Source organism: Mesoplodon bidens (genome assembly GCF_964165515.1).
Source record: "Mesoplodon bidens genome assembly, chromosome: 1".
NCBI lineage: Eukaryota > Metazoa > Chordata > Mammalia > Artiodactyla > Ziphiidae > Mesoplodon > Mesoplodon bidens.
In genome coordinates this window covers 54,457,954-54,485,745 of record NC_138176.1, presented here as the reverse complement: position 1 = coordinate 54,485,745, position 27,792 = coordinate 54,457,954, and the positions used below count along the sequence as shown (strand labels likewise).

The window sequence follows — 27,792 nt, the reverse complement described above, 5'->3', positions numbered from 1 at the left end:
CAGATGAATCTGCAGCCTGCCTAGGGCTGGAGGCGGAGCTGAGCCCAGTGGGCACCTGCTAGCGCCTATCACTGGTGGAGTCTGCTTTAGAAGTCACTCCCTGGAAAGGTGCTGCTTGCTCACGGCCAAGGGCCGGCCTTTAAGACCAGCACCCACTGGCAAAATCATTATCCCTCTAATAAGAACAGGCTGACCTGATTTGATTTCTAGTGCCCACTCTCCAAGCAATATGTCTTAGCCCTTGGACTGATGTGACCAGCATTTGAGTCTGTGGAGAATGACCTCAGAGTCCCAAGGTTCCAGATGAGTCTAATCAAAGCTTCCCACTCATCTCCCAACACGAGAGGTTCCCAGTGAAACTTTTAACAGTTAACATGTACTGAGGACTCTTCATATGCCAAGTACTGTTCTATGTGCTATAAATATTTTAGCTCATTTTCACAGAGAGGGTTCATTATTTCCATTTTATAGACAAGCAAATGAAGGCAGGGAAAAAGCAAGGGGCAGAACAGGAAACCGGTCTCAGGCAGTTTGACCCCAGACTTAGTGTGTGTAACCACTGACTTCTCAGCCTCAGGGAGATCCTCGCTCTGTGGATTCCTGGAAGCAGCACTCCTGGCTTCTTCCCCCTTATGGTGGGGAGAACTCTTGGTTTTGGAATGAAACCAACCTAGGTCCAATGGGGCACTTCCACTATTAGCTGTGGGCTACTGGGCAACTCGTAAACTTGCTAAGCCTCCCTTTCCTCAGATGTAAAACCAGGACCAGTTGGCAGCAGGAGAGTGCCTGGGTATTGGAATAAAACCCAAGTTTGACCCCGGCTCAGCAAATCCTGAGTAATCCTATGTCATGCTCGCTAGCCCCTCTAACCTCAGCTGGAAAGGGAACCACTCTTACCGCAAGGAAGGCATTGTGTGGGCCCTGGAGGAAGTGTTTTCTCCGCACATAAATGAGCTGCTGCTTTGATAAGTGTCGTGATGGGCTCTCCCGGGGACAGGTCTTCTCAAAGCCAGGATGGAGGAACATGTGTGGTCACACAGGGAATACAGGGCACAGCAGAAGGTGAAATAAGGGCCACGGTTTGCCAAAGCCGGGACAGGCAGGCAGGACGTTCTGGCAGTGAGATCAGCCCTCCTCGCCTTTCTCAGCCTGGCTAAGCCAGCACCGACCTGTCGCAGGCCCAGGGTTCCAGCTGGCCAAGTGTCTGACTACTGACTCCGAGCTACGAGGGCAGAAAGCATCCTGGAGCCTGATAAGGCGAACAATCCTGGCTTTGTTTGGAAAGATTTGTCCCTGAGTTTCCAGTTGGCTTCTATCTATGTCTCAACGTCTCTGACCTCTTCAGCCTTAGAGGAGCTAAACTAGAAGGTTCAGGTTCTTGGGGAGGAGGAAGCCGGGGACACGGAGACCCCCTAAACCGCCTTGGCTGGGATCTCGGGCGGCCTGCGACGGGGCGGGGCGGGCGTGCAGCAGCCGGGGGCTCTGGGCGCGGGGACATTGGCCGCCTTTCGGGAGCGGGGGGCCGTCTGAGGTTTTTCCCCGCAGCCCGGCCGCCTCTTTCCTCGGCGCAGCGGGCGAGGTCACGATGGTCTCATTAAGCCGGCGGGTAAGTAGTGCCCGGGCGGCGGCCGCAGGCGGTCCTGGAATGTGTGAGGGGCGTGATGACTGCAGCGGCCGCCGGCCTTTTTGCGCAACACCTTCCTGATATATATCAGCGCGCCGCGCTCCACCTGGGTGCCTGCTCCGGTCCATTACCTGCGCAGAGAGTGCGGGTGAGTACCGCCGCTGGGATCAGGGCGCTTCCTCCTCCCTTCTGGCTCTTGAAAGAACCTTAATTCACTTTTAATTTACTTAATTCTTTTAGATCTCCCTCTATCCTGACCTCAAGGAACTTCGCTGGCTTTGGGCTTGGAAGAGAAAAACAACCTCCCCCAAATTTTCAGATTTTTCTTTTTCTTCTTACTGTTTCTACTTACTGTTGCCGCTGTTGTTATTGTTTCAACTCCTATGACTACACTCTTAGTAGTGGCATACTTGGGGATTCTAAAATAATAGATGTTTGGGGATTCCTACCCCGTAGGAATCAGGACTAGTGGGTTCTCTTTTTGGTCATTAACTAGCTGTGTGATCTGAGGGAGGTCCCTGTGTGCCCCTGGACCTCAGTTTCTCCCTCTTTACAAGAAGGGGAACAGAATGGTCTGTCTTTTCTGCTGTCTTTTCTTCGTTGAAAATTCCAGGTTTGGGTGGCTGTCCAGTGATGCCGTCCCTCCCCCAGTGTGACTTCCACGTGCTACTGTTCTGGTTTGCAGGGTTATTTATCTAACGTGACTTGCAAGATACAGTCCTGGTTTGCTGGTCCCATCAGGGCAGGCAGCATCAGACAACCTTCCGCTTGTCTTTGGAAAACAGAGCCCACAATTTTTCAGTGTTTTCGGAGTCAATGTACCAGGCTGGCGGGCTGGGGAGATGTGTGCAAGGTGTGGTTGTGTTGGGGAGCTCAAGCACCTCCAGGTCAGAAAGGGAGGCATGTGGAGTGGAGTTAATTCAGTCTTCAGATGCCCTGGGTAGCTGGTACTGAGGTGAAGAGAGTCTCTCCTTTTCCCTTAATGAGGAGGCAACTTTCTCAAACTTGTTGGTTTCACGGAGGTGGCTTGTGGATTTCATCACTTAGAATCCCCTCTTCCTGCCTGTTTAGGTTCACCAAGAGATTTGTGTTAGCTCTGCTTGCTCCAGCCCTGTTTGACTTTTTCCTTTCCTGGCCCCTGTGCTGGAATTCTTTAACCTGTTGTCAGTTGAGTGTTCTTGAAAAAGTTGTGCCTCATGGCAGTAACCATTGTTTCAGATTGTTAAGTGTGTTTGAATCTCTCACCCCTGCCAGGCCAACTAGCTGATAACGATCTCTTCTCTATTTTTGTAACTTTGAGAACTGCATGCTTTGTAAAGGTTTGGGTGTCCAAAATCCACCCTAAGTCACTCAACTGTTTCACTGAAACAAGTCCCCAGTGGCGGGAGGATGGATGTCTGGGTTATTGCTGTTAGACACGAGTCAGACATAAATGTAGCCTGAATTCACTTTAATGAAGAAAACATCTTCTCAGGATCAGTGATTTAGAATAAAATTTTAATTTTTAGCTACCTTCCACCCCACCTTCCTCCTGCCTTCCCCCCAACTCCACCCTGGGGACAGAAAGGCAGTATCAGCTGGGAGTAGTCAGGGCATCCCAGAGAATTAATTCATCCCAGTGAATTTAAAAATGCAAAACAGTACAGAAAGAAGGCTGCAAAAAGATTGCAAGATGTTTATAGATGCTTATCTTTTATAAATTAGCCCTTTTAAACCTCTGCCCCCCAAAATTACAAAATAATTGATATGGTTAAAGTTAATTGCAGGATTTATTTTAAAATATCATAAATACAGATTGAAAGCACACTGTGAGGGAGGGTGTGGCTTGGTAAGAGGGCCTTAGGTTAAAGCAGCAGGGTAAACATCTTTTTTTTTTTTTTTTTGCGGTACGCGGGCCTCTCACTGTCGTGGCCTCTCCCGTTGCGGAGCACAGGCTCCGGACGCCCAGGCCCAGCGGCCGTGGCTCACGGGCCTAGCGCTCCACGGCATGTGGGATCTTCCCGGACCGGGGCACGAACCCGCGTCCCCTGCATTGGCAGGCGGACTCTCAACCACTGCGCCACCAGGGAAGCCCTAAACATTTTTTTAAAATCCTAGTAGTGCTTATCTTCCAAAGTCTAAAGCCATTCATCAAGGTAAAACTGAGCCAATTGATTCTCTGTCTCACATGCTTCCCTCCTCCACCACCGTGTTCTCTGGGGATTATTTTGCTTTGTGATGGCTAGAGGAAGCTGAAGGAAAGTAACCACTGCCCTCTTGGGAATTTCTGAAGTCTTGGTCATTCTTTCAAAGTATAAGGTAATATTTCTTGAGAACATTGGAGTCAGAATACCCAAGCTTGAGTTGTCTCTGAAGGCTTAGTGCGATTTGAAGCAATTCATTTCTTTGTGCCTCGGTTTCCTTTTCTGTAGAATGGGGATAACATTGGTACTAAGGTATAAATACTTCAAGCAAATGGACAGGAATACATCAAGTGCTTGTGAGATTAAACAGGTTAATTTGTGAACAGGGCTTACTGCAGTGCCTGGCACAAATCACTCAGTAAGTATTTGGCTGGCAGGCACTGTCTGCACTGTCCTGCGTGCTGGGAGCTCAAGGTCATTCTCCCTGTGCTTGTGGAGGCCACAGCCCGGTGGGAAAATGCCTGCGTATTGAGGTCTCTCAGCAGGAGGATGCCCCGTGCCTCCTTCCTCCTCTCCCCACTTCTTCAGATGGCCTTGAGCTGCTGCTGTTCGGATCGCAGGTGGCCCCAGAACAGGTCCTGGTTGGAGAGGCTCAAACAATGCAGACCATAGTGGTTGGGTGACTTCCAGGTGCCCTACATTTCCCTGCTGCCCAGGTCTGAGAAGGCTGAGCAGTTTATTTTCCTTGGCCTACAGGAGTTCCTCTTGGCATTGGGTACACATGTGGATGCAGGAAATTGAGCCAAAAGAGTTATCAATACAGCCAGCTCAAATTATAGGGAGGAGCTTGGGGCGGGGGCAAGGGAACAGATGTGCAGTCATAGTCACTAATCTTGTGCCTGGGCAATAAAAAACACTCTTCTGGGTATTAGTACCAAACTGCCAAAAGGGATGACTTTACCCTTCTCTGCTTTTGGCAGGTAGCAGGAGAGTGCTAGAGTACAACCTTGGGGGAAGGCGGGGAGAGGGAACAGCTGAATCAGAGGAATAGGGATGGGAGAAAGGCTTTGGAGGGGAACACAGGCTCCAAGGACCCCTCGGGCCCCCAAACCCCTTCCCAAGGGAATCGGGTTCCAGATAGGCTAGTGTCTGCCACACCCCTGGGAGTAGTGGCCTCAGATTCAGGCTACATCTGTCTGGCCAGTGCCTACTAAAAGTCTTGGCATATGCCGAATCCAGGCCTCTGGTATGCCTGAGCCTTTGTAGGGAATCAGCAGCCTGCCGTTAGAGCATCTTAGCTGGCATTTCCATCTGTCTGAATGACTAGGCAAGAGTGGCCCCTGCAGAGGTGTGAGCCCAGCCAGCTATCTCAGACACCTTCAGAGCCCCCACTGAGCCTGGACCTGAGGCGCCTTGCTGCTCTGATGCGGCCCAGAGCATAACTGCTCCTTCCTGTCTTGGCACGTGGCTGAGAGTTCTATCGAAAGCCTCTCCGGCTTTGGAACCAGCAGTCCTGGGTTGAAATCCTGACTATCCCTAGGTAGCTGTGGACTTTTTTTTTTTTTTTCGGCCTTGCCGTGGGGCATGTGAGTCCTTAATTTCCTCAGCAGGGATTGAACCCACACCCCCTTCATTGGGAGCGCAGAGTCTTAACCACTGGACCACCAGGGAAGTCTCACTGTGGGACTTTTGAAATTTTTCTGTGCCTCAGTTTCTTTGTAAACTGGAAAGAAGACTTCCTTATTATAAGATTTATAATGAGGTCACAGACCACATAGGACACTCCCCATGGCAAAACAAACGTTAGATCCTTTTTTCTTAGGTGCTTTGGATTCATTTGTCAGCACAAATATTTACCGAGGTCCACTCAGCTGTGCACTGAGATGAAGAGCTTATGCTCTGGGGCAAAGTGGAGTTGAGGCTGTTCATTGTTTGTGATGCAATTCATTTCACAAAGTTCTGAGTGTTCACTCTGCCAGGCACTCTGCTCGGGGCCTCACCTACACTCATTAATCAATTAGTCTCACAACAGCTCAGTGAGTATTCTCCCCATTTTTGAGATGATGAAACCGAGGCTCAGGGTCACACACTGTGAGTGACAGGGCTCTGCAAGGCTCTCACCTACTGCATGGTTCTCTCTCTCCCAGTGCTATGTGACAAGCGCTAGGGTATCAGCGTACTGAACAGCTGCCTAGTCTCGGGACTAATCATGGGCCGTTTGCTCCAAGCTCTCCTTTACTCCAAATCTGCGGGGTGAGCCTACTTGGAGCATTGGGGCTTTGCTGGCTGGGGAGTCCGGGGGAATGGGGCTCCACAGCCACGCTGCCTAATGCAATGGTTGTGTGCCAGGCGGCCTGCATTTCCCCACTTGCCAGGTCCTGAGAAGAGCAACTTGAGCCAGGGCGGTGGGGTGGTGGTGTTGGTGCAGGGGTGCAGGGTTGGGGAGGGCTGGGAGCCGGAGAAGGCGGGGCAGCTGCCTCAGAATGTCCTGGGCTGGGTTAGATGACTCCTGGTTGCCTGCCCCTCTGGGGGACAGTGCTTCGGTGTGTGGACCTGCACCTCCTCTCCTTACCTGCAGGCGACTAGCACAGTGAAAGCCCAGTGAGTGATGGTGGAGTAGATGAATGTACCAGGAAATGAAGAACAATGGTCCCTCGGTGTCTGCGGGAATTGATTCCAGGACTTTCCCAGAGTCCCGTGTATAAAATGGTGTAATATTCGCACATAACCAATGCGATCCTCCCATATACTTTAACTCATCTCCAGACAGATTATTTATAATACCTAATACAGTGTAAATGCTATGTAAATAGTTGTAAATACAACGTAAACACTGTGGAAATAGTTGCCTGTGTGCTGGAAATTCAGCTCTTGCTTTTTGGAACTTTCTGGAATATGTTTTTTCCCCTGAATGTTTTCCATCTGTGGTTGGTTGAGTCCGTAGATGCAGAAGCCAAGGATAAGGAGGGCCTACTGACCTGGATGAGGAGAAATGATTGCTTCATCAGGGAAAATTTGTAAAGGGGATTTGGGCTTCTGACAAATGGCTGAACTTGGAGTAGGGGAAGCAAGATTTCCAGGAAGGAAGAGTAGAGAATTTCATTAGAAAGTTGCCTTTGGTTCTTGGTGATGCTGATTAATAGTAAATGAGGACCCAGGACCTGGAAGGGAAGGAAGCCAGCACAGGCCTTGCACAGAGGAAGTATTCAAGGTGCCCTAGCTTGTGGGATCCCTTACAGCCATATTCTACTCCTTTCTGTCCAGTTCAGTGGAAATGGGTGTCTGCCCATTCTGTTGCTTGTATTATTGTGAATTACTTGGATGTCAGACCATAGACGTGTCTGTTTCTGAGCTCGCTAGACGCTTTGTTCACTTCTTGAAAGAAAATGATTCTGATCAGTCAGAAATCCAGTCACCGGAAACAGTTTAAATAATAACACCTTACTGCTGATGAGAATTTCCCAGGTGGCACTGCTGTGACATCCTGGTTGCAGCTTCTTGATACAGTTGCTCCATCCAGCAGATCTTGGCCAACCCAACTTGCATATGGTGATGAGGAACAGCACTCATCAGTAAGATTCAGGCTTGATTTGTTTCCTGGTCATGATCAATGTGGGTCTAGGACACAGCAAACCTTCTAGGGTTTCCCTCAGCAAACGCTATATGTTGACTCCTCCATTCACAAATGTACAGTACCAACTATGTGTAGTCTACTGAATGCTGGGAGGAAAATCCTAACAGGGTTTCTGCCCTCTAAAACTTAAATTCTAGTTGAGAAGGCAGTATAAGTGTGCATAAATGATAGGAGAACAACCCTAGGGTGAATTAAGATTATAAGAGAGAGAAAGATGGTAGAAGGAGGCAATTTCCAAATTTTTCCTTCAGAATGCCCCCAAGAGCAGAAAGGCAGATATTTAAATCCTTGGAGGTCTGTGAGTAAGCCCAGAACAGCCAGTTGAAAGCTCAAAGCAGTTTTTTGTGCTCTGTTTTCTTTCCTTAATTTTTAATTATACATCTTGCATTTTGTACTATAATATGTCCATGCTCATTTTAGTATGATCCTTGATAATCACACAAGGTTTACACTATGTCAGTCACTGTTCTGAGAGCTTTTAAAACATGACACACTTGATCATCACAATAACCCTTCATAGGATTAGTCAAATGTAAATCATCCACTGGTCACATTATTTAACATTCCCTTGCCCCGATTGTGTGGGTTAAAGCAGTGCTCCAGGAAGATATGTCTGTCACAGCCAAGGATATTGGGGATATGGCCCATAGCCTCACTGACAGGTGGAGAGCTATGTGTAAAAACTGGCTCTGTCACTCACCTACTGGGTGACTTTGAACAAGTTGCTGAAATGTCTTGGAGCTCCAGTTTTTTCCCATTTGTAAATGGCGATGCTCACCACCCCTTTCTTGCCTAAAGACTAAATGACATAATATGTGTCAAGCACCAGCACAGCCCCTGGCACCTCTTTGGTACTCATTAAAGTGAGAGTTGTTGTTATCAGAAATCAATTAAAAGGTATTGCAGTAATGTGTGATGGAGTGCCAGATGAGTCACACCGGTAGGACACATGCTTGAGTGGCTTCAGGAGACTCTGGATTCAAACTGACCTGTGTCCAAGGCTCTACCATGAGGGACCTTGGGCAAGTTATAAGTCTCCTTGTGCTTGAGTTTCTTCATCTGTATCATGGGAGAATAAAAACACCTCCCCGAATGGGTGGCAGTGAGGTGGGGCACAGCCTGGCTCAGTAAGTATTGGCTTTTGCTGGCAAGGCAGGTCCCAGCATCCTGCTCAGAAAGCGCACGAGTCCTGTTGTGTGTCAGGCCCTGTGCTGGGTGCTTCTTAAGCTGAAAGGAAAGACCTGGCCTGTGCCTTCCTGGAAGCCAGTGACTGCAGGATGTTCCCTGTGATCACAGAAGTATGTGCCGTGCACTGCAGCTGCATGGGGAAAGTCGAAAATTTCCCTGGGCCAAACAAATTCATGAAATCCTCTCATGATGGGGACTCACAGAATCAGCTTCTTTTAACTTCTAGCTTTGTCAGTATGAGTGACAGTAACAATACAGGTGTCCTGAACCATTTTACCTTTGTGGGTTTGGGGTTGGGCTGCATCTCTTAAAAGAATATGGAAAGTTCAGATAGAAGAAAATAATCACAGACAATCCTATCACCCTCTCTGAACCCCATGGAACATTGCTGGTTCCTTACTGAGATCATACTGTGAATGGGACATAAATGTGCCTTTTATTCACAATTCATCTAAAGCATTTTCCTGGGTTTTTTGTTTTTTGTTTTTTTTTTTGGTTTGTTTTGCTGGTTCTTTATAGCATTTTTAATGGCATGCTATTACGCTGCATGGATGTACCATACTTAATACAGTAGTTTCCTGTTTTTATTTTTCACTCTGTAAATTATAGTGCATTTTGGCCTGCATCACATTCATTCATCAACCAATATTTATTGGGCACTGTCAATGTCCCAGGCAGAGCTGTAGACGCTGAGGATGCAGTTATGAGTAAGACAAAGCCCCCTTTCTTGGTAGAGCTTACATTCTGGTAGACAGGAAATAGATCTATTGAAGAAAAATAGGAAAGGAAACGAATAGACAAAGGTTCTGGGAAACGCTCTCCAAGGAGATGATCAGAGCAAGGCAGGTAGTTTTGATTTTCTGAGGAAAAAAAAATGTTCCTAGATTCTTCTTTTTTTTTAATTTTATTAATTTTTTTATATAGCAGGTTCTTATTAGTTATCCATTTTTCCTAGATTCTTAATTCCTAGAAGTGAAATTATCGGGTCAGAGATGTTTGAAAAATGTAGGGCATTTGAGGCATTTCGCCAACTGCTTTCCAGAGCTTCAGCTGTGCTTATTTCACTGCATCTTCTCCAGAGTGACATATTATACTTAAATTTTTATTTATTTTTTGCTAATTTGATAGTTGAAAGTTATCTCACTGTTTTGGTTTGCATATCTTGGGTCGCTGATGAGGCTGAACTCCTATTCTGTAATAAGTATTTTAGCCACTTGTACTTCCTTTCCTGTGAATTGTTCATTCCAGTCCTTTGGGCTGCATTGTCTGATGTGTCAGGACAAGGACTGCGAGTAGTGGGCGTCCTGGCTTGTTGGGAGCCAGGCTTCCTCTCCACGGAACCGAGAAAGCCTTTGTTGAGAAAATGGGTTATGAGGAAGTCTCTATCAAAGGCTGGGAAGAATGTAGTTCTGACAAAGGGTCGTTAATTCAGGCAGCATAGCCTAGTAATCATTGCTACTATTTACCGGGCACTTTCTAGGCATCACTATTAATCTCATAACCCTGCAAAGCATGAAGAATTGTCCCCATTTTATAGATCGCTCAGAGGCATAAAGGGACTTGCCTAAACACACACCCACTGAGAAGCGGCTCCTGTGGGATTTGAACCAGATCTAATGTGTCATGCTTCTCATAGAAGACCCAGTAGCAGGTAAAGCAGGTAGAATGTGTATGAGCGTATACATAGACGTTAAGTCCACTGGATGAGGTTTGGCACAGATCTGCAGTTGAACTTGTCCCTTAATGAGCAGCAGGTGGGGAGCCCATTGGAGCGTTGTGAGGACTTGGTGGTACCACAAGTTGATGAAGATGAATGGGTCCGTGTTCCCTTTCAGACTAAGGGAGAGAGTCAAGACAGAGGCCAAGACAGACATTAGAGCAATCAAAGGAAGATCAACTGATGTATATAGATTTGTGGCTTTGGAAAAATTGGAAACAGTGGTTTGACTTAGTGATAGCCTGGGTGAGTGATTGAGGGAGGCCTACAGAGGTGTGAAATATGGTGCTTAAGGGTCCATACTTAGAAGGTATAAGGACGAAATCCCTTAACTCCCCCAAATCTTTGCAACCACTGGACCTTCTTGTCACAGAAACTGAGTGTGCCTCCTTTCAGTGGCTAGTTCTGTAAGCTGTTTTCCCATCCACAGACCATGGCTCCTTGGCCTGAGTTGGAAAATGCCCAGTCTAACTCGGATAAATACATCGAAGGGGCCGCCGGTCAGCAGTCCACCACACCCGCAAAAGGCAAGGAGACCGGCAAAAGTAAGTGCCACCCCTCCAGCCCTGGGCTGGCCCCCTGGGAGGACACCAGGAGACCCAGGCTTGGTTCCTCGTTCCTCATGGTCTTCACTGCTTGTTTGGGCAGATGACACCGACACCTCTGTCACCAAGATTGAACTTCTGCCCTCTTATTCCACCACGGCACTGATAGAGGAACCCACAGAGGTGGAAGACCCCTGGAACCTGCCCGAGCTTCAGGACACAGGGATCAAGTGGTCAGGTAAATGAGGCCAGCTGGGGCAGGCGGGAAGGGACTGCCCGTCGGCAAGGGATTGAGGCTACTAGCTTCACAGCGTCACCTCCTTCATGTCAGCCTCTCCCTTCCATTGTTTAAGCAAAGGTCCTGGCTAGGGGATGCCACCCAGCTTAAGAGTCAAGCATCCTGTGATGACCAGGGGATGTTTTTGTTCTTTCCTTCCTTCATTCAACAAATGTGGGCCGGCACCGGGGTTATAACCAGGCCAGACCCTGTGCTGCTCTTTATAATCCATTTTGTGCTGAACCCAGGTACTGTCCAGTGCTGCAGATGCAGCAGTAAATAGATGAGGCCCTGCCTCTGAGAGCCCCGGGGGTTGGGGGAGAGGAGTCCCCTCACCTAAATGTGGGCATCAGGGAAGGCTTGCAGAAGACAGACTATACAGACAGAACAGCTGGGGTGTAAGCAAATGCTGTACTTCTTTTCCAGGCAGGGTGTGAGGTCTGTGTGGATCAGACAGCTGGGAGGGTAAAGGAGCTGGGAGGAGGTGAGAACCACTTTACAAGTGAGTGTCGAAAACAGCCACCAAGGAGGTAGCCTTCCAGGATGTATGAGGGCCCAAGCCCTCCCAGATGGAGGCTGTGATGGCTGCCTTGCGGCCACTTTGTAGAAAGTATTCTGTGCGGTTCTGAAGGTGCTTAGGACAGCCATTATCTCTGACCCCACCCTTAACAAGGGGCAAGTGCTCTTAATTAACGGCTTATCAGTGACCCTGGTTCAGCCCAGCACAAGCATGTGCCCTGCTTGGCCTGTGTGTGCCCCAGGGCCCACTGACCCCTCCTCCCAGAGCCAAATGCTTTAGAGACATTTCACCACAGGTTTCAATTAAATGGAGTACAGTGGTAATTGCTTTGAAAACTGCAGCCGTGGACACAACCCATCTCTAGGTCTTGTGATCCATAAGATTACAGCTGCCTGGCTGGGAGGGGAGGTGGGGGAGTTCCGAGCTCATTGTCAAACTTCTCAGTGTTGCGGACACTAAAAGCCTCCATGCCTTTTCCCCTCCCCCAGAGAGAGACACCAAAGGGAAGATTCTCTGTGTCTTCCAAGGGATTGGGAAATTTATTTTACTTCTGGTATTTCTCTACTTCTTCGTGTGCTCCTTGGATGTCCTCAGCAGTGCCTTCCAGCTGGTTGGAGGTATGGATGGAAGAGGTCAAAAGTCTGGGTTGGGGGCGGTGTTCTCATTGAATTTGGTTTGGAAAGTCACAACTCCAGCAGGCCCTCTCCAGCTGCAGCCTCCTGGAGTATTTTAGGACTGGAAGCCACCTCAGATCATCTTGTGAAGTCATGCCCCCATTTTACAGAAAGGAAAACTGAGGCCCATGAAAGAGCTATGACTCGCTGGCTGAAGTGCCTTAGACCAGAGCCAGGGCTAGAGCCAAGCCCAAGTGATCAGCTCCGTGTGTTTGTCTATGAACACTGGACAGGAAGCTGTTTGACCTAAAGGTTCATCTGAGGGATCCCTACTGTCTTTGGGCTTCCCCACCTAAGGGGATTATTGAATAAGAGTATTCTTAGGCTAAAGCCACTGCTAAAAATCAAAGCTGGCCCTTTGCTGGAGAAGGATAGGGGTCCTGTGCTAGGGGATCTGCATTCAGAGCAGTTGCCTAAACACCTCCCACAACTGAGTGTGGCTATGGAGGGTGAGGGGACCTGGAATGTAATCACCATACTTTTGGTCACCTGTGTATCCCTGATGGGCGGCAACAGTAAGAGCCAACACTTTGAATGCCTACTGAGGTAGGCACTTCCAGGGGCATTGTCTTAAACATTCCATCCCAAAAGTCCTTCCCACTTACAGAGGAAAAGGCCAAGGCTCAAGAAGGTCACCGCCCCGCACTGAGTTTCACAGCCATAATTGGCATAGTGGGATTTAAACTCAGATCTGGTGACATGGAAGACCATAGGTTTCTGCACCCTTTGGTGCCTTTCTTGAGAACTCATCTTTGTGACCTGGGAGAACTGGGAAAGTGTGAGGAGTAGACCGACTTGCTGGATGCCACTCTGGTCCCCCTGGTCCAAGGCAGCATCAGTAAGGGGACTTGCACTCTATTTCAGACAAGTCATTCCACTCTCCATTCACTGGGCCTCAGTCTTTTTTAAAAACTGTATTGGAGGGTGGATTGATGGTCTCAGAGGCACATTCTCAAAAAGGACACTGCCAGAATTCAATTATAGGCTGGGGCTAAGGGCTGGGGTCTAAGGAGGTAGATAGAAAAGAATGAGAAGATCCACTTGGGTAAATCTTCTGAATTGGGAATACATCCCAGAGACAAGAATGAAGACATCAGGAGATGCACTGGCACTCATCGGGGCCAAGTACAGAGTTGAGGCCAGGTTCATGGAAAGAGAAGACTAGAGGGGGACTTGCTGATGAAAGTGGTTGAAGGATGGGAGGGTGTAGGGTGAAGGGACAAGAGGAACAGGGGTGGATGGGGAACTAGGTCACAGAGGCAGAGTCAGGGCATCAGAGAAGCACTGGGGAGAAGCCCGAGGAAGCAAGATGTCCAAGATAAAAGTCTGGAGGCTGGTACCTATGGCCAGCTGGTCTTGACCGAGACTTCTGTTACTCAGCACCCGCCTAACCCCTGTCACATGGCCATGGGTTTGTTTTTCAGGAAAGGTGGCCGGGCAGTTCTTCAGCAACAACTCCATCATGTCCAACCCTGTGGCAGGGCTGGTGATCGGGGTGCTAGTGACTGTCCTGGTGCAGAGTTCCAGTACCTCCTCGTCCATTGTTGTCAGCATGGTGGCCTCCTCATGTGAGTCCAAGAACCTATGAGCCCAGATAACATTTCAGGCATTTCCCTGTTCAGCTGGGGAGGCTGGGATTTACTCTGAATGTGTCTAGGCTTATCACCATTACCTTCTTATCTTGTCTAACTATGATGTGTTCTGCTTAGATCATAGGCAGTCTCCTGTTTCCCTTCCCATAACTGAGTCTGAAAATTGGCCCCAAAGCTTGAAGACTCAATTCTGAATTCTCTAGAACTGTGTTATCCTGTCCAGCAGCCACTAGCTACATGTGGCTATTTCATTTTATTTATTATTATTATTATTATTATTTGCGGTACACGGGCCTCTCACTGTTGTGGCCTCTCCCGTTGCAGAGCACAGGCCCCCGACGCACAGGCTCAGCGGCCATGGCTCATGGGCCTAGCCGCTCCGCAGCATGTGGGATCTTCCCGGACCAGGGCACGAACCCATGTCCCCTGCATCGGCAGGCGGACTCTCAACCACTGCGCCACCAGGGAAGCCCCCTATTTCATTTTATTTAACCTTAAATTCAGCTGCTCAGCTGCAAGAGCTATATTTGAATGGATCGGTAGTCATATGTGGCTAGTGGCTGCCATATTGGACCACATAGATTTAGAACATTTCCATCACTGCTGTCAGGGCTAAGAATAAAACCATGTAATCACATCACACACTGGCTTTGGGGCAACTGAGCTTGGGGAGCTGATGTTCCAAACTTGAACCTGTTCAGCATTTGCCCCGGCTAAGTTGAGACAGACCCTCTGGGGTGGACCTGTTTGAACTGGTTAATTTTCAGCCCAAACCAGCATTTTAGCTAAAATTAACTAGAACTTTTGGGGGCCAAATTAGAAAAAGTTATTCATTACTTCTCCAAAATACTTTCATATGTTAGAACATGTGGCAATATATTAATTTTGTTAGAAAAAGAAATTATACTGCCATAAATTTGCCATAATAAATATACAAGTCCTTACACATTGTAAGGTCTCTTTTAAGCTACCCTTGCATCTGTAATAGGGAGGACAGAGGAATTTAGAAAGAAACTTTTAAACTGGGGTCCACAAAAGGGCTTTATGGAGACTCTGAATTCCCTGTAATTAAGTGCTGAAATTTTTTTTTATTTCACACTGTTTGATTTTATTTTTAATCCATAGGAATTAGAAATTGAAACTGAACAATATTTTACAGAAAGTAAAATTTTTTACTTATTTTTTTATTTTTAATTTTTTGGTACATATGCATATTTCTATAGTGAGCTGTCCAAGCTTTTGTCAGATTCACAGCGAGGTGCAGACCCTAAAGAGGTTAAGAACTGATGCTTTAGGGGATTGCCAGCCTGAATGTGATCAGCTTGCCTTGGGCCACACCAGGAACATGGCCGAGCTGCCTTCCTCAACTTACTAACTTGATAACTTACTCTTTTCCACCCTCCAGTGCTGAATGTGCAGGCTGCCGTCCCCATTATCATGGGGGCCAACATTGGCACCTCCATCACCAACACCATTGTGGCGCTCATGCAGGCAGGAGACCGGAGTGAGTTCAGAAGGTAGGAGGCTCAGCATCAGCCTTTCCACCACCCATTGGGATTGACCAGGTTGTCCTAACTACCGTTAACGTTAGAGCATGTTTCTTATCCCTAGACCTCTTTAGAAATAGACACAGTGGAGTATGGCTGGGGTTGGGATCACATACTTATCAGTTGATTAAACTCAGTTCCCTGATATGCAGGGCTGGGATAATAGTATCTATCACTGCCATGTTGTCTAAAGGAGTTAACACAATCATGCAGATAAATGCTTATCAAGGTGCTTGGCACACAGTCAGGGCTGCCTGAATACAAGTCCTAGCTAGAAGCTTGAGCTAGAAACTTGACCTGTGGTGTAAAACAAGGCCAGTTAGAATAGGATTTACTGTCTCAGTTAGAAATCATTATTACCTCCTAAAGCTTCCATTTTTGGCCAGCTCAACCCATGCCACTTTTTCTTCTTCACTCACATGCCAATAAAAGGCAACATAGAGCCTTTGTGAATGTGTAAGATCTAAAAACGGGGCAAAGGAAACCCTTTTCTTCCAAAGTTTCATGTGAAAATTAAGCACATTTCTCAGCCTCTCTTCTAACTGGTGATGGGCTTTTTCCACAGCTTGTTAAAATAGAGAAGCAGTCCCCATCCAAAAAAACCAGACACTCTAAATTGAAAAAATACATGCCCCACAATGGTCATAGCATCATTATTTACCAAGATATGGAAGCAACTTAAGTGTCCATCAGGAGATGAATGGAAGAGTGATGCACACACGCACATGCGCACGCACACACACACAATGGAATACTACTCAGCCACAAAAAAGAAAGAGATTTTGTCATTTGCAGCAATATGGATGGACTTGGAGGGCATCTTGCTAAGTGAAATAAGTCAGACAAAGAAAGACAAATACTATATGATATCACTTATATGTGAAATCTAAAAAATACAACAAACTAGTGAATATAACAAAAAAGAAGCAGATTCACAGATATGAGAACAAACTAGCGGTTACCAGTGGGGAAAGGGAAGGGGGAGGGGCAAGATAGGAGTAGGGGAGTAAGAGGTACAAACTATTAGATATAAAATAAGCTGCAAGAATGTATTGTGGGGAATATAGCCAATATTTTATAAGAGCTATAAATGGAGTATAACCTTGAAAAATTGTGAATCACTGTATTGAACACCTGTAGCTAATATAATATTGTACACCAACTATACTTCAACTGTGGCATCAGACATCATGAGACATCTGTGGCATCAGACAGATGACTGGCTGGCTGGGGGTCAGCTAACACCATCCCTCATCCATGGGTGGCAGTGGATGTCCTCAGAGACATTCATTTTCCCTCAACCATGGCTAAAGTCTGGACCCTGATGAAATGTTCTGAGGTCTAAATAATAATACACATTACCCAGGGTGTTTGCTAATTTGATCTCCTCAAGAAGCTAAGCAGACTTTTCTATGCCCCATTTTATTAATATAGGAACACAAAGAGGTTAAGTAACTTCACTGAGGGGCATAGCTGGGACTCGATCCAGGTTTTCTTATTGGAAATTTTGGGCTCTTTTCACTGTTACGCTAATTTTTACCTCTGGATGTATAAATATATGATCTATGAAAGTGCCTGCACATAGGAATATAATTGGCCTAGCTCACCCCCTGTTTGGGATATTTAAATAGATTGCTTTCAGTAACATCTTTGGAAATGTGTATCATTCTTTCCTGGTTATTTTTTCCTGGATAGATTACAGTATCAGACACACCTATAACGCTCTTTAAACATTTTGCCAAACTACAAAGAAATATTTGTATCACTTTGCATCAGCAGTGTATGAAAATGTCTTAAATCACCCTCTCCAGGAAGAATAAGTTAACTTTGTAAAATATTAGTTAAAATGGTATGTGAAAATTTGTACTTGCAAATAAATAAATTGCAAATTTCTTTTATTACTGGTGAAGTTAAGCATTTCCCCCTACATGTTTAATAGCTTCTGTCCCTCATGTCCCATCTTCTATTTGTTTTGGGTATTTCTTGACATGCAGAGTTTTTATAAAGGAAGATTTTTTCATTGAGGGAAAAAAACTGTAGAGTTTTTTTTTAATCTGGAGATAGGTAAGATGGAATTCAGGGGGAATCAGTGAACCTTCTCCAGTAGATGCAAATTGTGGTATATATTAGCTTTATTTTCTGTAGAGACTGTTCAAATATTTGATCAAAGTCTCAAGATCTTACAGTTAAGAATTCAATTGTGTAGAAGGCTCTGATGGTAACCTTCATACTGGCCCCCGCCTTTCCAAAAGGAAGGTCGTCTTCCATATGCATGATTTGAAACTGGTCTTGATGAAGTTTTCTCAAACAGTGCTCCGTGAACTAATAATTGCAGCCAAAACACATCTAGTTCCCTTTTCCCCAAGCAGGGCAAACTGTGTACTGTCTGATCTGGTGGGAAAGGTTCTGCTGGACAGTGGGAGACAAGGGTCCTGGACCCAGTGCTCCTGCAGTGGTCTTCAATTCCTCCGTGCTCACTGGCCTTTAGTTTCCTCATCTGTTGAATGGGGATCTTCATACCACTCACTTTGGGGATTGTTGTGAGAACAAAAGTGAGACTGTACACCTCTATGCACTCAGATAGGTGGCACCTGGCCGGTGATACAAGTGATGACCTGCCTAGATGGTGCCCAGTCGCTTGTTGACTAATCTGGCTCGGGATGGGGTTCCTCTCCTGCAGGGCCTTTGCAGGGGCCACCGTCCATGACTTCTTCAACTGGCTGTCTGTGTTGGTGCTCCTGCCTCTGGAGGCTGCCACCCGTTACCTGGAGCGCCTGACCAACCTGGTAGTGGAGACCTTCAACTTCAAGAATGGAGAGGATGCCCCGGAGCTTCTGAAAGTTATCACAGATCCCTTCACGAAGCTCATTATCCAGGTAACTCGCCTTCCTGCAGAGAGAGAAAGGCCCCAACACCCTCCCCTGCTCCCCCCTCACCAGGCTGGGATGGAAGAGATGGATGAGGGTCTGTAAAAACTGCCCTTTGGCTGCCTCTGAAAAAAGCCAAGGGAGGCAGAACTTCAGGGACACCCAATGAGATGGAGTAATTGGCCTTTATTATCTCCTTGATTTCAACAAGTGTATCATCTTTATTAGGATGGGGGCAGATGGCGGGGGTGAGCGCTTCTCTAGACTCAAGGACTCTCTACTGGACACCTGGGCGCTTTGTTCCCACTACTGGCCTCAGCACCCGTGGGCTCACTGATTAAAGTAGCACCCTGCTCCCAGCCAAAGAGGAAGAGTTTACTGCCTTTCCTTCCATCTCACCCCTCTGCTCACTAGGGTCTGTCCATATTATTGAAATAAATGAAAGAAGGCTTTGTGGATGTTGCCTTGGGGAGAAGGGGCCAGTTTGGACCTTGCCCTTTCACTCTTACCTTCTGTTTTTTTTTTTCTGTCATTCAGTCATCTGATGAATATCTACTGCATGCTTCTTAGATACGGGTTCATTGTTCATACAATCATTCATTTATTGAGCACCCACTGACATCTGGGTGCTGCGCTCTGCCCTGAGAGTGCAGATAGAGTGAGTCCCAGCTCACCCTTTCAGTGCAGTTCACACCCTCACAGTCCAGTTCACATCCTCAGCCCCTTTTAACAGCTTAACATCTGTCCCCCATCAGTTCTGAGAACGTGCTGACTCTCTTCTGTCCATTGCCTTCCTCAGCTGGATAAAAAAGTTATCAACCAAATTGCAATGAATGATGAAACAGCCAAAAACAAGAGTATGATCAAGATTTGGTGTAAAACTTTTACCAACATGGTAAGTTTCTGAGAATATTGCTGGGTGGGTGAACTCTTGTGTCTATACTTGATAAAGCAAGATCTTGCATTTAGATTGGGCACATAAAAGGTAAGGGGAAAGAAAAATCAGGGATTCCTGAAAAATCAAAACTAGCCAGTGAGAATCCTTAAGTTCTTGAATGCTAGATGGACAGACATTATACAGTAGGACAGACAGAACCAACCCACATCATGGACCCATTTTTCCTGGCTTGTTATTTTCATGTCTCCTGGCTTACCTCTGGCTGCCTCCTTGCTCTCATTTATGGAGGGACCCATGGGAGCAGTGCATCATGCTTACGGTACACGAATTGATATGGGTCTCCCCTGACGCCTCACATTTCCTGCCATTCCCCACCAGAAATGAGTGTTATGGACTGTACATAGCATTTCTCATGTTTGCCACCCAGACTGAGAGCAATGTCACCGTCCCCTCGCCTGACAACTGCACCTCTCCTTCCCTCTGTTGGACGGATGGTTTGCACACCTGGACCATCAAGAACGTGACCCACCAGGAGAACATTGCCAAGTGTGAGTGAAACTCACAGAGCATCAGCCTCCAGGACAGGCTGTCTGGGGTGATGATAGGTGTTTCCTATCTGTGTGGAGCCCCAGTAAATGAAGGAAAGAAGGGCAGTGAGATTCACTGAACACTAATCCTACACTGGCCAATGAGCTGTGAGCCTTCACAGCAGAGGAAACTAAGGCTTAGGGACAGGGGACAGGCCCAAGGTCCCCCCGTAAGGGGCAGAACTAGGACTTGATATTCAGTTCCTCTGGCAGTTCCAGACGGATTCAGAACTCATCAACAGATACCAGAGTGCTCCTTCTGTGTGCTTCAGCATCTCTTTGGCAGTACCTCTAGGGGGATGACAGCCTGATTTGAAGGAGATGTGGGGCACACACAGAACACATTCACCCTCAAGTCATCAGTCCCTATGGTACAGCAGGCCCCATATGGCAGGGCTATAGCACTGAACAAAGCAGTGAGCTGCATGATGCTCCAGTTCTTTAAGAAGCTATACTGTTGCCTCTGGACTCTTTTATGGCCCTGACGTTAGTTCTTCTAATTATTTATTCCTTATATACCCATTTGCACATCTCTGCTTCTCCTCCTCTCCGTGCACCCCACATTAATTCTGAGCCATATACCTTAATACTCCAGTTGTGTTTTACCTCACAGAATCAAGTGAACGTATCACCTCCCATGTTCTAGGTGCTATAATATCCATTGATATAACCATGTTTTCCTGGAATCATCATGGGGACACACAGGGGTTTTTAAAAAACACAAGGAGTTTTATAATTAACAGTAGCTCCCACTCTGACTTGCCCATCCTACCCCACCTTGCTCCTCAAATACTTTGTTGTAGGCATCCTCATTATCATGAGTAAAACACAACATGGGATTTAGAGGCAGAAGAATGGGGCTGGAAACCTGGGTCTGCCCCTGGATTTCACTACATCTTCACCCTCATGAGATCCCATTGGCCAGAACATAGCCTCAGGGCTACACTTAGCTGCAAGGGAGGCTGGAAAGTGTGGTCTTTATTCTGGGCTAACTTGCTGTGTGTCAAGCTGACAACCAAGATTCTGTTACTCTGAGACAGAAGGATGCTGGGGAATAAGTAACAATCTGTGGCTTTCAAGGGTTCCATGCCTTCCTAACAAGGGCATGCTATGGTCTCTCCAGGCCAGCACATCTTCGTGAATTTCAACCTCCCAGATGTTGTTGTGGGCACCATTCTGCTGGTAGTCGCCCTGTTGGTCCTCTGTAGCTGCCTGATCCTAATTGTCAAGCTCTTGGGCTCTGTGCTCAGGGGGCAGGTAGCTGTTGTCATCAAGAAGACCATCAACACTGGTAAGCACACTGCCCCCCACTCTGGACCTTCTAGGGGATAGTGTCACTGTGGTCCCTCCAGGGGCGCTCCTTTTGATTCTCCTCTAGCCGTGGCCTCTGTATGGAGTTTCTCTCTGGGCTCTGATAAGTTTCGGAAGTTAAGATGCCATTCACCCTTGAAATCTTCCCTAGTGTCTTGGGTGGAGCCTGGGGAGAAAGCAAGCTTCCATCAGATGTTTGCAAGGTCCTGAGAGACAGCCAGCTCAAATCCAGAGAGCTGTGAGATAGGCCTTCCTTCCTGGCAGGTTCCCTGTTTGCCCAGGACTTTACTGGGTCTGTCAGGATACCTTAGGAGAAGGTTAACAGAAGTCCATCATGGTCCCTACTTCCCTTTGACTCTTGGGAAGAAAATGTGGTTCTGGATAAATACGTCAGCATTTTGAGGCAGCCAGTCAGACTCCACTGCTGAGAATGGCATCCTGGCCAATGAAAATATACCCTGTAAACTCTCCCTGTGAAATGGGGCCGAGGATATCTACCTCTCAGGGTTGTCATGAGGGTGAGCTGAGTACCTGTGCCCTGGATGCTTGCTGGCTGTGCAGGGCCTGATCCTGTGCTGGTGGTGCCGAGGGCGAGGTCTATAGGGCTTCCAAGCTGCTTCATATCCTCACTGCTCTTTTAGGTGGAAACAAAGGTGGAGGGTATGCAGTGTTGGGAGACCAGGACAGAAGGAAAGATAGAGGTCTGAATGCTCCAAGTGCTTTGTCGTTATTCAGCTGCTGTAGCAAATTCTTGTAGGCTGGGTGGCTTAAACAACAGCAATTTGTTTCTCACAGTCCTGGAGACTGGGAGGTCCATGGTCAGGGTGCCAGCACAGTTGGGTTCTGGTGAGGACCCACTTACTGGTTTACAGATGGCCGCCTTCTCACTGTGTCCTCACATGGAAGAGAGAGTGGAGAGGAAGCAAGCTCTGCCTTCTATAAGGGTACTAATCCACTCATGAGGACTCCAACCTCATGACCTAATCACCTCCCAAAGGCCTCACTTCCTAATACAGTCACATTAGGGGGTCAGGGTTTCAACATATGAATTGGGGGAGGGGAGAACGACACAAACATTCTGTCCATAACAGATGGGTTCAGCATTTAGAACTCCAGTGAAATGTACTTTTGTCTTCATAACGCGTACCCACATCCTTGGTTCTACCATCTGAATATGCAAGGTGAAAGGACGCTGAAAATCCAATTTGCAATTTCAGACTTGGTATGGGGTGGGGAGGATTTTACACAACCTCAAGCTCTGGCCCAGCCGTGCACCCTGGGTCCTGTGGAGATGCCAGCTGGGCCTCCAACCCATGCCTTCCCCAGAAGGATTGTGACGAATCTCTTATCCTCTGCATTCCAGATTTCCCTTTCCCCTTTGCCTGGGTGACTGGCTACCTGGCCATCCTTGTGGGGGCGGGGATGACCTTCATCGTTCAGAGCAGCTCTGTGTTCACGTCTGCTATGACCCCTCTGATCGGTGAGTTTCTCCCTGGGTCTCCCTCCGGTCGACATTACCATCTTCTGTCATCCTCTGGGGCTGATGCTAAGGGCTTTGTATTTTCACCCCCCCCCCCAGGTATCGGTGTGATATCCATTGACAGGGCGTATCCACTCACGCTGGGCGCCAACATCGGTACCACCACCACCGCCATCTTGGCCGCCTTAGCTAGCCCAGGCAGTACTTTGAAGAGCTCGCTTCAGGTCAGGAAATGCTGCATGGGGCAGGGGCTCTGTGGGTGGGATCCAACCCTATCCATGGTCTTGTAAGCAGATGGTTTTTAACCAAGAAACCAAGCCAAGCTTTTCTCTGTTATGTCCAAAACTGTGATGTGGAGAAGCCATGGAGAGACAGATTTGAGAACAAAGCCATCTCCTCTTTAGAGTGGTAGTCAGACTCCCATCACCAGTGGTTGTTTAAACAAAGGTGGGGTGGCCATTTTACTAGAGGCAGAAAGGGTATTCAGGAAGCATAGATACCACTTCCCGTCTCCTTGCCCTCCTCTTGGTGAACTCTGACTGGGCACTGGGAAGTCACCTGTGTCTTGAGCCTGGCATTGAGAAGAGTCAGGGGGACCTGCCTTGCCTGGATCAACTAGGTGACCTTGGGCAAGATGACCTTTGGTGTTTGAATCACTGTGCCACCATTTACACATGAAGTGCCCTTAGGTGACCTAACCTTTGAGCATCAATTCCCTCATCTGAAAAATGGGAGCCATAATCCCTATCTCATTAGGATTATTATAAGGATCTGATGAGGCACTGTCTAAAGCCATGCTGTTGATAGAAATATAGAGTGAGGATAGAATATGTGAACCACCCATGAAATCTGAAATTTTTTAGTAGCCACAGTTTCGAAAGGTAAAAAAGGAACAGGGAGATTAATTTTAATAATGTGTTTGATTGAACCCATTATCATTTCAACATGTAATTGATCTAAAAATACGGTGATCGTTTACATTCCTTTTTGGACTAAGTCTTTGAAATCCAGTGTGTATTTTATGTTTATGCCACATCTCAATGGAGAGTGGCTAATATATCGGACAGGGCTGGTCCAAAGCCCTTAGCATCATGCTTGGTACCTGGTGGGCACACCTAGCAAAGTGCAAAGTGCATGGCCTCTGGAGACAGGCTACCTGGGTTTGAATCTCATCTCCCACCTGTGTGACTCTAGGAAAATAGTTTGACCTCGTGGTGCCTCAGTTTCCTCCTACATGAAATGGAGATAATGTTGCCAACTCAGGATATTTTTTGAGGATTGAAGTAATCCATAAAAGTGCTTGGACTTGTTGCCTCCCCCCTAGTAAGCGCTCTATAAACATCAGCTGCTGCTGCTATTATCTTTATTAACTGTAGCCATCTTTCCTTGTCTCTCCCCTCCCTGAAATAGGGCCACTGAGCCAAGAAAGCCAGCTATCTTGCACACCTTTCCTTCTGCCTCACCAGCTCTTAACTGCTCAGCTGGAAGCAGCAGGGTCAAGGCACTGGGTGGCAGCGGGCATATTCATGAAGTTCATTGTTAGATTTGGCCTAAAGGACTTCAGGCCCTGAAAAATGAGCTGTGATTCAGCCGGTCACCCCCCTTGCCCTCCCTCGCCCTCCCTCCCTTACCCCCCCCAGACACGTAGTAGGACCTCAGGTAATACGGGTCCCACTCTGGGCTGAGCTATGAAGACGAGGAAGACTCAGGCCTCCGCTACTAGACGACGCCATCTTCTCCCCAACCCCACCGTGCAGCAGACCCGTTCACCTGTCCAACCTCTTGCATTTCAGATTGCCCTGTGCCACTTTTTCTTCAACATCTCAGGCATCTTGCTGTGGTACCCAATCCCGTTCACCCGCCTGCCCATCCGCCTGGCCAAGGGGCTGGGCAGCATCTCAGCTGAGTACCGCTGGTTTGCCGTCTTCTACCTGGTCACCTTCTTCTTCCTGATCCCTCTGGCAGTGTTTGGCCTCTCGCTGGTCGGCTGGCCAGTGCTGGTGGGTGTGGGAGCGCCCATCATCTTTGTGGTCTTCCTGGTGGTGGTCATCAGGCTCCTGCAGTCCCAGTGCCCGCACGTCCTGCCCCACAAGCTCCAGAACTGGAACTTCCTGCCGCTGTGGATGCACTCGCTGAAGCCCTGGGACAAGCTCATCACCACGTTCACCGGCTGCTGCCAGAGGCTCTGCTGCCGTACCTGCTGTCTGATGTGTGGCTGCCCCAAGTGCTGCCGCTGCAGCAAGTGCTGTGAAGACCTGCAGGAGGTGCAGGACATCCCCGTTAAGTCCCCCGAGGCTTTTGCTAACATGGCCATGGACAAAGAGGCCCAGGACGGGGTCCCCAAGTCCGAGGTGGATGCCTCGGGCACCAAAACCATTTCCAGCATCACAGCCTTGTAGGTAGGAGCTGCCTGGAGGCTGGAGGAGGGCCCCACCTCCACCTCTTCCTCCACCTCGGGAGGATTTATTCCCTGTTGAGAAATGACATCCATCCCGACTCTCATTCCCTGGCCCAGCATATCAGCCCGCACAGCAGTTTCATCTCAGCCCCATGCTCCCCGGGTCTTCCAGGCCTGGAAAGGCACAGAACAACACTGAAAGAGAATTAGATAGTGAAACCTGGCCAGAGAGGTGATCACACCCGCTGCCACACACAGCTGGGTTGGTCAGTAGGACTTTTTTTTTTCAGACCATCCCCTTGCAAAGGAAAAGCCCCAAGGGAGGAATTTATGGCAGGTTCTTTGTCAAAGGTGCATATACACATACACTTTTCTTTATTATGATCCAGCTCAGACTTCTCTCTTTTACCAAAGACCAACTTGAACCAAGAGCAGCTGCCCCCATGTGTCCCAGAGCGGCCCGATTCAGGGGAAATGGTGTAATTGTTGGGGACTTGGGTGAAGACCATAGATGTGGGCCCTTCCCCTTTCTCAGTGCTCCCCACGTCCCCTGTCAGGGTTTTCTCACCCGGGCAGGGAGGGTTAGTTCCAGTAGTTTAGCTGCTGTGCCCTCAAGTTTCCAGGATGGGAGCCACATCAGAGCTACAGAGAGGGTCTCAGAGCTTTGGCTCACCCGGCGCTCTGGTCTTCATAAGAAGATAGTGGTCCTATCCCTGAGCTGGCAGGTGGAGGATGAGAGCTGGGAAATGGGGAACATCTTGGGGAGATGTTTCATCTGCCACAAAGGACTCGGGTGCTTCTTAACCTGGCTAATTTAGAAACCAAATTGGCAGACATTCTGGCTAAAGCTTAGTGCTGATAAAAATCATCCCTGCTGAGTCTTTCCGGAATAAGATATGCAGGTTCTGAATCCCCTCCACTGTGCCCCCTTGAATCACAGGAAGCACCTGAGCATGGAACAGCTCTGTGCCTCTCTCTGTCCTGTGCAAGATGACTATCCGGGTCAGCTTTCGGTGGTCAACTTCTGTCCATACATCCACCCACCTGTCCATCCATCGAAGCCAGAACCTCTTTCCCAGCATCCTCCCATACTCCCATAGATAGAAGAACTTTGATTTTCTGCCCACTCTCTATGTCTGCAAAGCTCAAAACTGAGGGCAGAAACCAGGGCATGTCATCAAGTGGCGGTGGGGTCCTTGTGTGTCTGTGGGACCAAGAAGTGTGCTCCTTCTTGCCCCAGATGCCTTCTCTGTGCCTTCAAGAGCCCCCTGTGGTATGTACACCTCCTCTTTCCCTTGCTTCTCATCCTCAACAACCCCAGGTCTCCTCAGAGAGTGAGTGAGCTTCAACCGAGTCTGGGAAAAGGGGTCAGTGCAGACGTGCTCCCAGACCCTGCCCTCCCCCCATCCTAGCTTCTCCATCACTTTCAGAGGTGTAGTACCAAACTGAGCCTTCCCCTGACCTTCCTTCCCTGTGTAGATACGGATTCCCAAACAGAGCCGTTGATACTCTATATTTATACTCATGCAATGTACAGCATTTTTCATAAGTTATATAGTAAATAGTTCTGTGATTTGTGTCATGAAGCGCTCATTTGGAAACAAGGCTGGCTTCTACTAAGAAAGACCAACTTTGTATATTTTGTAATCCTGCCTTTTAAACTGCTTCTGCAGCCACACCCGTGTCACACGACCTGTAAATATGTAAGTTAAGCCTGGGCAGGGCTGTGGCCTTCTTTATACTTCGATGATTTTTAAAAATTGGATCCTTGTACCTGCATTGATTTTTCTTTTTAACTGGTTGTGGGAAATGAAAAATAAAAAATGATAATCAAGCCCAAAAGGAACAGGTTGCTTTCAATTACAGGGAAATGAGGGCCTCCTGGATCTATTTCCTAAAAATTTGAGGTCTTTCTCATTTAATATCACTACTGACCAACAGCACCAGCTATATAATTTGTGGAGCCCCTCGTTGAAAAAGTGGGAAAAGTGCCGTCATAAGTACTAAAAATATCAAGCTTTCCTTTCTTCCATGGTTTCTCTCTTGACTTGTCGTTTTTAAAAATTGCTATTTAATGCTATTCTAAGTTGAAATTTAGAAATTATTAGCATGAATTTTTTTTCTTTAAGATCTTTATTGGAGTATAATTGCTTTACAATGTTGTGTTAGTTTCTGCTGTATAACAAAGTGAATCAGCTATATGTATACATATATCCCCATACCCCTCCCTCTTGCATCTCCCTCCCTCCCTCCCTACTCCACCCCTCTATGTGGTCACAAAGCACCGAGCTGACCTCCCTGTGCTATGCAGGCTGCTTCCCACTAGCTATCTATTTTAAATTTCGTAGTGTAGATATGTCCATGCCTCTCTCTCACGTCGTCCCAGCTTTCCCTTCCCCCTTCCTGTGTCCTCAAGTCCATTCTCTACATCTGCGTCTAGGTTGATCAGAACCATTTTTTCTTTTTTTTCTTTAGATTTCATATATATGTGTTAGCATACGGTATTTGTTTTTCTCTTTCTGACTTACTTCACTCTGTATGACAGACCCTAAGTCCATATGCCTCACTACAAATAATTCATAGCTGAGTAATATTCCATTGTATATATGTGCCACATCTTCTTTATCCATTCATCTGTCGATGGACACTTAGGTTGCTTCCATGTCCTGGCTATGGTAAATAGAGCTGCAATGAACATTGTGGTACATGACTCTTTCTGAATTACGGTTTTCTCAGGGTATATGCCCAGTAGTGGTGTTGCTGGGTCGTATGGTAGTTCTATTTTTAGTTTTTTAAGGAACCTCCATACT

General features: G+C 47.5%; 1 protein-coding gene across 2 annotated transcripts; it reads left to right on the top strand.

Annotated features, from left to right (window-relative positions):
• Nucleotides 1–1,750: 1,750 nt before the first annotated feature.
• Nucleotides 1,751–26,882, top strand: SLC34A2 (solute carrier family 34 member 2). 2 transcript variants are annotated; one of them, XM_081228959.1, is made up of 13 exons: nucleotides 1,751–1,772; nucleotides 10,717–10,831; nucleotides 10,935–11,069; nucleotides 12,117–12,245; nucleotides 13,727–13,870; nucleotides 15,300–15,411; nucleotides 18,122–18,317; nucleotides 19,108–19,203; nucleotides 19,634–19,754; nucleotides 20,917–21,084; nucleotides 22,468–22,584; nucleotides 22,684–22,808; nucleotides 24,378–26,882. In XM_081228959.1, the coding sequence occupies exons 2-13, from the start codon at nucleotides 10,720–10,722 to the stop codon at nucleotides 24,981–24,983; spliced, it is 2,061 nt and encodes a 686-aa protein (XP_081085085.1). In that variant the 5' UTR covers nucleotides 1,751–1,772; nucleotides 10,717–10,719; the 3' UTR covers nucleotides 24,984–26,882. The 2 variants fall into 2 exon arrangements, with proteins under 2 accessions (XP_081085085.1, XP_081085086.1); XM_081228960.1 differs by lacking the exon at nucleotides 1,751–1,772 and adding an exon at nucleotides 3,513–3,759.
• The last annotated feature ends 910 nt before the right edge of the window (nucleotides 26,883–27,792 follow it).

Coding starts and splice junctions, on each gene's coding strand:
- SLC34A2 (XM_081228959.1), top strand. CDS start 10,720: ATGGCTCCTTGGCCTGAGTTGGAAAATGCCCAGTCTAACTCGGATAAA. Junction 15,412..18,121: donor GACCGGAGTGAGTTCAGAAG/GTAGGAGGCTCA, acceptor CCTCTCCTGCAG/GGCCTTTGCAGGGGCCACCG. Junction 22,809..24,377: donor CTTTGAAGAGCTCGCTTCAG/GTCAGGAAATGC, acceptor CTTGCATTTCAG/ATTGCCCTGTGCCACTTTTT.